The sequence below is a fragment of the Phaethon aethereus genome, assembly GCF_964289735.1.
Source record: "Phaethon aethereus genome assembly, chromosome: 2".
Classification (NCBI taxonomy): domain Eukaryota; kingdom Metazoa; phylum Chordata; class Aves; order Phaethontiformes; family Phaethontidae; genus Phaethon; species Phaethon aethereus.
Genome location: NC_138582.1, coordinates 93,694,665 through 93,707,458, shown reverse-complemented (window position 1 = coordinate 93,707,458; position 12,794 = coordinate 93,694,665). Strand labels below are relative to the sequence as shown.

At 39.2% G+C, this 12,794-nt stretch overlaps 1 protein-coding gene across 1 annotated transcript in view; it reads right to left on the bottom strand.

Moving 5' to 3' along the window:
- MYLK4 (myosin light chain kinase family member 4) overlaps positions 1 to 5,969 on the bottom strand; it is a gene marked incomplete at both ends in the record, with an annotated part of 29,618 nt that extends 23,649 nt beyond the window's left edge. The window contains one exon of the mRNA XM_081996454.1: positions 5,310 to 5,969. Coding sequence (XP_081852580.1) covers positions 5,310 to 5,969 — 660 coding nt within the window. The remainder of the gene's footprint in view (positions 1 to 5,309) is intronic.
- Between the last annotated feature and the right edge of the window lie 6,825 nt (positions 5,970 to 12,794).

Genomic DNA, 12,794 nt, shown 5'->3' with positions numbered 1-12,794 from the left:
GCAATGGCACTATCCTACCGGAGGAGGCATTCAAGCACAGTACCCTTACTACTACCCTTACAACATGGTACCCTATCTGACTCCTGAGAGGAGTCCTCACTGCAGAGGGGTTGGAATAGGTGACCTTTAAAGGCCCCTTCCAAACCAAAGATTCTATGATTCTATGAAAACTGGGTAAATGGCTATGATATCTGATGACAAAAGGCAGATTTTAGATGCCTGGAGTGGGCAAAGACATCTTGCCTGAGCAAATCCCTCCTACCACTGTCTCACCTTTTCAAGGATCTTTCTGCTTTTACAGGACTGCTCTGTGACGATCTGCCTTGTCTTGCTCTCCTGCACTTACCAGTTATCTCTTCATCTTCAACATGAGGTCTCCCTAGTTTTGTACAGGAGTTGTAACGGATTCCTAAAATGGTCACTGTAACACGCAGGTGTTAATGTCATGCCCATAAGCCATCCGAGGTGGCATGCAGGTATTTAGAAATCAGTTGTGCCTTTGATTCCACATGTTCCTCAGAGTTGTAGAGAGAGCAAACTACAATAGTGCCTAGGGCAGGATCCTACCCAGAGAACATTGTAGAGCAGACAGCAAGTTCTGAGGCTAAATGAAAGCAAAATTAAACAGCATTCTGAATTGGAAGGGCATGAGAAAGCTCCTATGACAGTCAGTAAGGGAGAGAACAGGGCAAAACAAGATGAAAATGTCATCTGGAGAAAACATACTGGTTTTATCGACAAAGTCAGAGAGAGAATTATGACTAATATTATGACTAATATGACTCAAAAACTGGAATACCTCTACCTAGAACATATTTAGGTAAAAGCATCGGTCCTGAGAAGAAGCGCATTCCCGAGTGTAACGGCAGCTGAGGGTGCTGTCTGCACTGCCCAAGCAGTGGACAACCCGTCTGCTGAGATTCCGCAGAAAGTCTCTACCCTCAAAACCATCAAGAACAACAGAAACGCTTGTAGACAGGTGAAAAAAGAAAATTAAACAATTTCTGCCTATTTGGCTGGAATATGAAAACTACAAAGTACATGGCCAATCTGGAGAGAATTTAAACAATGCATAAGGGACCCACTAGTATTTGTAGGCAAAATGAAGGAATCAGAAGGACAGTTATAAGCTGAAGCTGAAAGGACCTTAAAACACACATGACAAACAGCAGTTTTCATTGCAGACTCCTACTAAAGCAGAGGTGCAATTGCCGTGTGATATCTGCACAGGAGGGACAGAGAGTTCAAAGAGAAAGCACAGCTCCCACTGCTGGGGTGTTTTTAGTGTGGGAAACAGCCTCAAAATGCCAATAGTTATTAGTCCTATGGGAAAGCCTGTAGAAATAGCAGGAGACTGAAGTTACAGTAACCTGCAGAAAGTTCAATACCATTTTATGATGGCAACATAAGGGGCTTTCTGACTCTCCAGGTGAGTATTCACAGGTTAATAGTATAGAATCTCTAAACTGTTTAATTTGGAGGAAATAAGTGAAGTATTATTTTACTCCCTTTCTTTGTAAGTAGAAGGAATAGGACTGAAAATGGACCTACAGAGTCATTTTGCAACAGGATTATCACGGACTACTTAAAAAGGTGAATTTGAGGAAAACCTCAAGACTTTTAAAGACCCTTACTGCAGAACTGCTGATTTCCCTGGGTGGTAGTAGTGAGAAAATAACTTAAAATGACAAGTAATATATGCTACTTCTCTCAGCCATGTGGTGATAGGGTCACGCTGCACTCAGTGGAAAACGGCTGGGAGACATTTGGCAGCACTGACAAAGCATGAAGTGTCTGCAGGCTACACAATATTATAACTCCAACCCAAAACAGCAATGAACTAACCTCCTGTATGAGGCAGTGGAGGTATTTCAGGATGGCAGTAAAAGGCAGGAAAGGAGAAATTTTGCTTCAGAGGAGAGCAATCCCTATATTTTGCGGAGCACAAAAAGTCCCTGTGGAGCCTGTGATCTGGAAACTGTTCCAGCTGCTGCTGAAGCCAGAAGAGAGATTACACACCCCAGTTGCTTATCACCCCCTCTTTACCTCTCTCCCATTCCCCCTCTTCCATCCCCGTTGTTCTGCTTTTTCCACTGCTCTCTACTTCATCAGTTCTGTAAAATGAGCCAGTTAGGAAAAATTAAAAAACAATCCTACAATTAATAAAGCAAAGACCAGCACCTCTCTAAAGGGGGAAGAATGGGAAGGCAGGTGATTAAGCAGTATGTAAATACAATTCACCACCTTTTCCAGATGTATCCATGGCCACCTATTGCACCACCTGTTAGTAATTAAGAATGATTGGATTATTTTGCAGAACCAGGCTGGGGACAACCAAGTACTTGTCAGACAGCTCAGCCACTAGAACTAAGAGGTGGCATTTCCCTTTAGCTGGGGCAAGGTGGATGACAAATAGGCACATCATACAAAATGTCTGACCATCTCCAGCAGTGCACAAAAGTGGGTACTGTCTTTCCAAATTAGCTGTAGTGAATGGATCACCTTGCTCACAGCCTTAAGGAAACAGAATAGGACTGGATATGTCTAAAGCGATTGCAGGGTTGCTCAGTGTTGCCACAGGGAGTCCACCTAGGATAAAAGAGATATTGGCCTTACTGCCTGGGAGCCAGCGCTTCTTGCGGGGTCAGCATGGTTCAAAATTGTCATCAGGTGGGGACTAGAGACAGTGATGAGGATTGAATTCTGCATAATTAGTTAGGTTTGTTCATTGCTATGCCACCAGGTATCAGTGGTACATTTCAGGTGTACAACTGCAAGGGTGAGATCCTGTATTTCTCTATTCCTTTGCTTTTCTTTTTGCTTTTGTCACAACAATTTAAAACCTCATTTGTAAATCCAATTTGAATACGTGGTAGGCAGAGGCACAAGCAATCAACTTCACAGTGTTTCATGGACCAGTCTTTTCACTAACTTCTTCAGAGATGCTGTTCCTACAACCTCAGTCAGAAGAGAGTCTGCCCTGAACACCAGTAAATACTGGCTCCTACTAAACTGACAGCCAAGCTCAGCAGTCTCTGCTGAAGGATATCATACCATGTTCTATTATTCTTAATGCACGGCTGAATTCAAGTCTGTTTTTACTTAAACCCAAGATGACTAAGTGTTTACTAAAGCCAGCTGTTGTTCACAGGATAGCTTGATAATTTTATGATGGTTCTTTACTAATAAATCAAATGCACAGAGAGGAAAGTAATGACAAGCTAACATATGTATGCTATCTCATAAAACAAACAGAATATTAACAACGTAATAGTATCACCAGCATGATTCCAGACATGCTCGTGCGGCCTTTCCTAAGCCTTCATGCTAAACAAGCTCCTACCAAGTTCACTCAACATCGCTGAGAGTCTGCCTAAACAAAAATGAGTAAGTGAGAGGATTACAAATGGAGCTGCTGTTGGAAAAAGACAGAGGCTCCACTCGCCCCTCTCCTGTGTGGGTCTTTGTCAGCAGGCTGCCTCTGTTTCCATCAAGTTCAGGCCCCCTACCCTCCACTTCCAGGCCCTTCATAGCTCTGAGTTCTCCACTGGGCACCTGTATCTCTGCCATCCTGTCTCCCCTCTGCCCTGCCAGGAGCATGACCTCCTCCTCTGACCTGCCCCTTCCACTACACCCACTGGCTCCCACAAACTCACCAGCAAAGCCCGCATGGTCCCCTCCTTTCTCTTACCCTGCATTTCTAGCGCAGAGAACCTCGCACCTACTTAGGCCTCCAGAAGCTGCCAGTTCATTAACATCCCAGGCCTGATTCAGTTTATATTTATAAATAGTTTAGATGAATATGTAGTTTCACTGAGACAGATAGAGCTCTACCACAAACTGCAGTGAACGTAGCAGTACAGAGATGACCTGTGGGTCTCACTGCGATGGGACTTTCACAATAGATGATTTCACTGACGTTTTACTGAAAAGTAAAAGAAGCCCTAAACTCAGATGCTCAAAATAAGCAATCTTTTCTCATCGAAGTAATGGTACAAAAGAAGAAAATTTCTCTTCTGTCAAAAACTCTTTTATTGAAACCAGTCCAACCTATGTTCAAGAAGGACCTGTAAAAACCACTTTTGTTGTCAGTCTCCTTTGGCAGGGAAGCAACTTTTCCCTTCAGTTAATGATGCTTTGGAAACAGGGCTGCCCATTTTATATCCTTACATAGTAGCAGATCAGCCAGTGCAGCTGACAGAACTTTACAAGATGCTCCTCTGCTGCTACTCAGCACTGACCGCTATTTTTATAGTTTCCTACAATGGCTCAAACACTTCTTGTCTACCTGAGAAGTGAGGCTGCCTAAGAGTAACCAATCTGACTAGACCAGTCTGTGTAATACTGGGTGCTTTTTTTTTCCAAGGAATGCCGTTTCCAATAATACCTTCAAACAATGTTTTTCCTGCTCAAAAACTTTAGGAAAAACAAACTCAAGAATTACTCTTAAAATGTATCAAACAGTAAAGCCTGTACGTGACTTTTTTGGAGAAAAAAAAAAAAGGCAGAAAAGAATATGAAAGGCAAACTTTTTGGTTCACTGTGGGTTAAATAAGTATCAAAACACTCTGTCAGAAGAAATTCCTTAATTTTCTAATGGTACTGGACTTCTTTACCAAACAAAGAATAGTCAAAATACCTTACAAGATCCTATTATAATCGATGGAGTCTTTCAAAGGATTTTTGTGGTCCTTTAATCTGACCTGTAAAGAACACGATGAAACTCCTGTTGCAGTGACACAGGCATTTTTTCCCCCCAAGGAAGTTTACACAAGCCCCAGCTCCAGTTACGGTAACCCTACCTCAGATCCCAGTTTAGATTTCCCCCCTCCCCATGGATGTCAGCAGAAATACCAGATCGGAACAGCACACTTAAGATGTTCTTTGCAATAAAGGACATACATATGTACATGCCCTGACCCAAGAAAGATTTTTACCAGTTTCACTAAGCTCTAGATCTCACTACATATAATGACTGCTGCAACTTGATTCCCCCAGATAATTATAAATCCAGAGAAGATCACAGTAAAATGATCTTCCAAGACTCCTGAAGTCTGTGTCAATCTTTGACAGCCATGTCAGTGACCCCTAGTTATGTTTTACAACTGTAAAGAAATAATTAGAAAAAAATGAAGGTATTTATCACTCAGTAGATACAGTTGCTCAGTTTGTTCTAATACTTTTCATATTTAGAGCATATTGGTCGTTCTCTCTTAAATGTTAATGAAACAAAGAAGCTAAGCATATAGCAGAACACATCTGTAGCTTGCAATGATTCCTGACAAGATGAAACACAAACCTGGGCTCACCTTTTCACTCTTCCTCTTGAGCAGGTCATCAGCTGTTGTCTCTGAGAAAATGCGCATCCTAAAAAGATGTCCAGCTCTTTTTGTATAATCACCTGCCTTGCAAAGTTTACGTTTTTGAACCTGGTGTTTTACACTTGAATTATGAAATACTAATGTTTTAACCTTCTCAACTAGAGGCCCTACAAGCTTCTGTAGTCCAGAAACACTTTGTTCCAGTCCATCTAGTCTTTTAACCTGCTGCTCTGCATTCCTCTTTATATCAGAAAGAGATTTTTCCATTTTAAGGCAAAGCCTCTTCATTTCATTACTTCTCAGATTTTTGTTTCTTTCCATCCTTGATCCAGGTTCAGATGTTTCTGCCTTTACAATCTCAATGTCTTTTTCAATGCAACAGATTTCTTGGGAAACACTGTTAAGCTTCTTAAGGACATTGTCTTGCAGAGTCAACAGCTTATCTATTTTCTGTTCAAGGGAGGCAAACTTCATATCCATGATGTTAAAATTTTCAGATGTGCTGACATCACTTCTTGCAACATGAAGAATTTGGGGGGATTCCATTCCATTATCAGGCCCTTGGTTTTGCAAAGCGTTTGGATCGAATATTTTGGCCAAGTTGTTGACCATAGACGTAGAAGAGCTCTGCCTGCTGGATGTGGTCATTTTGCTGGTTTGGGTAGGGGAAGGAAATGCTCTGATGATCAGCTGCTTGAGGACAATATCAGTTGCAAAGGCTTCCCATCCAGACTGCTCAGATATACAGCCAAGTTTGGCAACTCCAGCTAGCTAATTAATAAACTACTCACATATATTGGACTAAAACAGAGGAAAGAGACATCCAAATTATTTAGGAAAAAAAATGCCCTTGATCCATTCTTTTTTTATATATATCTCTCTATCTGTTTCCAAATGAGTCCCTAGCAAGGACTGAACTATTTGCACTCTAATAGAATTTGACAGCAAAAAGGCTACGCGATATGTGAGAAGTCTCTAAGGGTAGAGACAGTTTGGCAGTGGTGTTGTTGCTTTTCAAAAGCCTAGTATGTAATGCGATAACTACTCTGAAAAGAATAAGGATCCTTACAGGGACTTTAAATGTGGCTGCTTGAAATTACTATGTCTTAAGGTGAACTTTTCAGATGAAAACCTCTATCGCTTGAAAAGCCTGTTATGCCAGGCAAGAAGTCAATAGCGTTGTTAAAAACCAAATACATTAAAGAAGGTAAAAGAAGAAAGAGACACTGGAATGCAGATACTTGAAAAAATCGGAGCCCCTTTCCCCTATGCTGCAGCTACCACATAGCTAGCTCTTTATACACAAGCAATTCTCTTCATGGCCAATATCTTAATTTACTTCTGTATTTATCGAGACTGTACTAATTTGCCACAAATGAAGAGGCTCTTATGTTTTATTACAATCTGGTCATACAAATTCCAAAATACAACATCTGATAGAAAGACTCAGTTCTTTGCTTTGTTTGACTGCCAGTAGATGTCTCAAAACAAGTGATTAGTATTCATAACTCAAAGAGTTTAAGTTTTGCTTTTGCAAAAAGCCTTAATTTCTTTCAGAAAGACAACATTGGACAAAGAAGAAACATTATGACTGGGAACAGGATTCCTCTATGCATAGGTCTCAATTTCTGAACATTTTTCATGTTGGTTAAAAAATTAAAAAGAGAATTAAACAGAAAGAAGAAAACCAGAACTTCTCATCTCACATCAACTATATTCCACATGAGCAAGAAGAAAATCAGTATAGATCACCTTGATGGAGAAAGGCTGCCTCTGAAATACAAAGAAAAGGCTACCTTGGACAAATGACTGTCATAGATTGACCACACATAGGTCAATCTGCACTTGTGCCATACTTCTTCTAGAAATCAACATGTAAAGTCATCCAGCTGGTTGTAAAACAGCCAGACTGCTGCTCTACTCAAAGGATCAAGAGCTTCTTTTGTGAATTATTTCTTTTGCCAACGTCAGTTTCTCCATCCTTTAAATGGGGAGCGTGAGGGATAATCAGGTAAAGAACATAGCGAGTTCTGAATATCTAGCATACTAAATAGCATTTCAAAACTGCATCTGTTCACTAAAAGACGAATATGAAAGGCCTTATCTTTATTTTTAGGTGACAAAGATGTCTTTTGGAGTCAATCATGTCTGAAGTTTTCAAAAGTTCCAAAGGCATTCTCACACAGTCATTTATGAATCAACATGTAGTCAGTGTTGATAAGCTAATTCATGAGCTCGTTCTCCAGTTACCACAGGTTAATAAAGGAAAAAAGTTCCTAGGTACATTTATCACCTTCTGAGAGCAGTGTGCTACTGTGAGTAAAGGGTGAACTGCGTCCATGCATGACCCTAAAACATGGATTGAAATCTCTTCTTCACATAACAGGCATTTCCAAGAGGTGGTCACCATGTGTTATTGTGCATAGCATATTCACTGAGCAGATTAAGAAGGTTAAATAATTTTAAAATAGGAAACAGGATAGGAGGAAAAAAAAAAAAAAAGACAGGGAGTTTAGGGATCCCTATTTCATGGAAAGAATAATATACAGGACAGCAGTTAAGAAAAGAAAAGAATACCAAAGCAAAGAATATCGTGACAGTTCCAGCAAAGAACCCCTTTGCCTTCTTCCATTCATCTCTGTTAGAAACATAAACTAAACCCTCCTGACAGTTTCACATCTGCAGAAGCCCCTGTTAAGACACAAAATTCTAGGAGAGGTGTTTGCATGTCTGTAAAATGGCCAGGTTTGAAGAGCAATTTATCCTGGATGAGACATCCCTGCAGGAGTTCACAGTGAGCTTCCCCACTGTCCCCTACACCTCCTGCACACAAAAAAAATAGGTTAAAGGTTTATTAGACCTTGCCACCCATCCAGCTAGGACTCCTGCTGTGAGGGATTTCATAGGCAAAGCCCGTCAGCCACAATGATCCTCTCCAAAATTAACATTATTTTGTAAAAGCAAGGAAATTATTAAAAAGCAAAAAAAAAGGACATACAGATAGTAATGGTAAAATCATGTGTTATATTAGTGCACACAGCCACATATGTTAAACATTTAAATCTCTCCTAACAGTTACCCAGGGAAATGTTATGTGAAATACCTCAAACCAATACTATAAATACTAATAAAAATTTTAAGCTCTGTGAGGTAAGATCCTATTATCAAGTATCATCTGTAAAGTCCTATTGATTTAATATTATGCCATGACATACAAAAATGCCACACTTTCAAACCGTAGAAAGCAAACTATAAAAATGCTTCATTAAAACCTCATCAGTATGGGTTAGTAGTTCTGTCTGAAGCTGAAGTGAACTGGAAGAGAGAACTGCTGTGTAGTGGCTAGAAAAGAGGAATAAATGAAAGAAAGCTAGCATCGACTTGTTTTCTGGGCTCAGAAAGATCTTGCCAGTAAGTTCTTCGCAGCTGGGAAGCTGTGATCCTTGCCTCTTGCTCTGTAAACTGGAAATAATCTTACCTATTCAGATACCTTTCAAGAGTCCAGTGAGAATTAATTACTTAAGGGAAAGTCTTCCGTAAGAAATAATATTATTTAAAGTATTTGAAGATTTCTTTCTTTGTGGGGTGGTTTATTACCTCAGCTACTTTATTAAATACAGTAGTATTATATGTAAATAATTTTGAGATATTTTTAATAGCCAAATACCTGAATGCACTTTTCCTAGTCACTGAAAGAATCTCTTAGCAACTCTACCTATCATTAATGCACAAAATAAGGCCATATAACAGCTTTCTTATTTCCATCTCAAATTTTAGTGATGACTGGTCATTGGATTTGCCTAGCACCAAAACTGTTAAAAAGTCTGTTGGACATTAAGGGTATGAGCTGCAGCAGTTCTCATGAACTGAAAACAAAGAAACACAACTGACAGAAATACTGTAGAAAGAAAATAATTCCACTAGTTTTGAAGATGACACAATTCCCCATATGCCTAATATTACGTTTCAGAATATTAACACTAGGCCACTGCACCATGGCAGTAACAGTATCAGCCCAAAGGCTGACACTGAACCCCGGGAATTTTTGCACACAGGTGTAACAGACACCTGCACTACATAATATAGCACTGATCGACTGTGAAAATGGATGGTATTTAATAATCTGCCAAAAGAGTTTTACTCATTCCATCCAATTGCTGCTCAATTGATGTCAAATTCTCTTAAGTGGCTTTTATATAAAAAATTAACCTGTATTTCTTTATTATTTCAAGTTTAGTTGAAAAACGCCTTAATGCAGCATGTGTAATTTTCAAAGTATACAGGCACCTAAAATTTGGAAGAAATAGCAAAAAGTAGCAACAGATAAGATGATGCTACTGTGACTTTCACATTTTTAACATGTCTGCAGACACGATAAAATGAGTCTGTAAAAGGTGTGATAAAACATAGATATGTACAGATATAGATAAAGGGGCTAAAGGTGAAGATGGGACAGACTAAAGAAGTAAAGTCTTCCTTTTGCTTTCTGTCTTGAACTCAAACTGTGGTCAGTGTTATTTTCTCTGCACACACAAATATGGAAAGCTGGCTTGCTTTAGGAATTTATCACAGAGAAGTCTGTTTGCCACCCCTGCTCTGTCAGCTGTCTGCTTCTGAACAGCAAACCTCCGTTTCAGAGATGCTCAGCCCAAGCCTTTAGCACGTTCTGACCCAAAGCCTGTGAAGGACAGGAGGACCTCAAGTTCCACAAAATTTGAATGTCAGTCTCGTAGGTATTAGAGAAAAACATCTTTAAAAAAATTACCGTAGTCCAAAATATCCAAACAGTCTCTTATCAGTAAAAAGGGGTAATACTCGCTTTTTTAATTTCATGTGACAACTTATCAGTGCAAAGAAAGCCTGCTTTCTGTTTAAAAAAGTTGTTCACTTAATTTTCACCAACTCTTGGTCCTCTGCTCATACTGCTGAGATGTTAACTACCCTGCCTTACCTTATATTCGTCTGCTAGACCCACATTAAAAGGAGTTTTCCTCTCCCTCCCCACTTTTTTAGCCTGAGTCATAGAATCTTTGGGTTGGAAGGGACCTTTTAAGGCCATCTAGTCCAACCCCCCTGCAATAAGCAGGGACAACTTCAACTAGATCAGGTTGCTCAGAGCCCCGTCCAACCTGACCTGGAATGTTTCTGGGGACGGGGCATCTACCACCTCTCTGGGCAACCTGTGCCAGTGTTTCACCACCCTCATTATCAAAAATTTCTTCCTTTTTTCAAAGTCTTTTCAATTCAGTTCAGTTCTTCATATTTCCTAACCATTAAGGGCCCAGACAGAGCACCTCATAAATTTATGGCCTCTGGCATCAAACGTTATAGACAAGAGCACAAGTGGAAATGTTTGAGTTGTAGTCTTATTCCAACTTTCTTGTGCGGTAAGCCATGTACTGGGATATGCTGCATTTCGTGGAAGACTGCTATCACTGAACCTTATCTGGAGAACACAGTACGATGTTCGTCAATCTCAAGCCATTCTAGACAAGATACCTCCAAAACTCCCAAGTCCGGCTTGATATTTTACTATTGTGGAGGCTCGGGGTATCTTTCCCCCAGAAATAACATGGGGCTGCCTGCCATGCATGAGCTTGCAGCACGTGTATGATGCATGCTCCACATTCCAGCTATTGCTCACTTGTATGTGTAAGTAGCATATGTTCTCCTGACATTTCTGTATCTACGTCCTGCAAGGATCAGGTTTGCATAGGGTATATATTAAGGGCGGTAAGTGTGAACAATTAGCTCTGACTTAAAAGCAGTCATTTAGACCAGGCCACTGTGACCTCCACCTTTGAAAAAAAAAGATGTTAGAAAACAACCTCCCTCGATCACTCAGAGATGCATTACATGAAATTTTATGCAATCTAAGTAAAAGTGGATAGGGCATGATATATTTCAAGTTATATCCATACTGAATCTTTCTGCACATTTATTACAAAAATAGTGGGAAGAGCTGGAGGAAAGTCAGCTGTCCTTATGCAGCTAAAAGACAAAATGGAGCAAACACAGTTCTTAAACTTGTATGAAAGTTTGTCTCATTCATTCAGCTTATTTTTAAAAATTCCCAGTGCTGGAGCTTCCGTAACTTCTCTAAGCAACCTGATGCAGTGCTGACAATTTTCTCTGTTACAGAGTTTTCCTAAAGCATAATCTAAATTTCACTTGGTGCAATTGAAGTTAATTTCTTCTTGTCTTATCCACAGATGACAAGAACACTTTATTCTCTTATTTTTTGCAGATGCCTTTTACGCATGGGAAGTTTATTATTGCATCTCCCTCTCAGCATTCTCTCAAGTGTATAGTTATATTGCACACAAGAATATATTACAATTTTCTAGAAGTGATCAGTATTGAGAAAAAATGGGAAAATTTTTTCTTGAATATTTTTCTGAAGAAGTTGCTTTCCTATATGAAAAGAAATCAAAGATAGTATGTGTATGGACATATAATAAATTCCTTTGTGAAAATGGTACAAGTCAACATGTTATGTTGTATCTCCCAGAAAACAATGTAGGATTTGTCTTTCCTTTGAACATACTGATTTCCCCTTCTATTAAAAAAATTGCTGAAATCCCTAAAATAAAATCTCATGACAGATAAAAGAAAAACATCAATTCATAAACATAAAGCAGGAGTCAACTTTTTGGAAGCTCAGATAATAAATTATCTACTTTTTTGTATTTTAGTTACTTAAATTAAAATCACTCTCTTACTTTTCTGCTGACCTTTCATTTATTTTTCTTCCTTTCAGTGTCTATTTTGTGCCTTATATATCCCTGCCCTATATATGTGGAACTTCCATGTTCGTTTTCCTTTCTTAAAAATTAACTCTCTCCAGCAATCTTGACCACCTCTTGTCTTCAGCTTCTATCCTACGGTTGATCTGTAATCATCCACTTAATGAAAACTCAGTCATAAATTAAGAAAGGGCAGGGAACATATGTTAACTGACTTTTATGAAGTTTTAGTTCAAATTCTGTATTCTAATGTTTTATCTTTTACAAATAAGATTTTTTATTTTACAACTAAATCTTTTTCTGAAACTCTGATCAAGAAAGAAGCAGATTTTTTTCTCTGATTGGCCATTGAGATGCACATTTTGTGGCTGGACAGCCCGTAGGACCTAGCAGAGAAATTTCAATAATATCTTTTATAACTGAATTGTCAATCATGTTTTACAGATAAATCATGTCTTTCTGTTTTTCCTCATTGTGACACTGGTCATAAACTGTAGACATCCCTAGCAAAGGAGGCTGCCTCCTTTAATCATTTGCAAATAAGGTGTTTTGAAGAAGACCTTTATATCATTTACAGAATATTTATGTAAAAAACTCAGTAAGAGTCAAATCTCAATAAGCCTCAAAGAAGAAACAACTTTAAGACTTCGGGGTACAGGACAGCCACTCTCTAAAACATTAAAAAATTGCTATATGCTAGTCACAAAGCAGAGAAAACACTGTACAC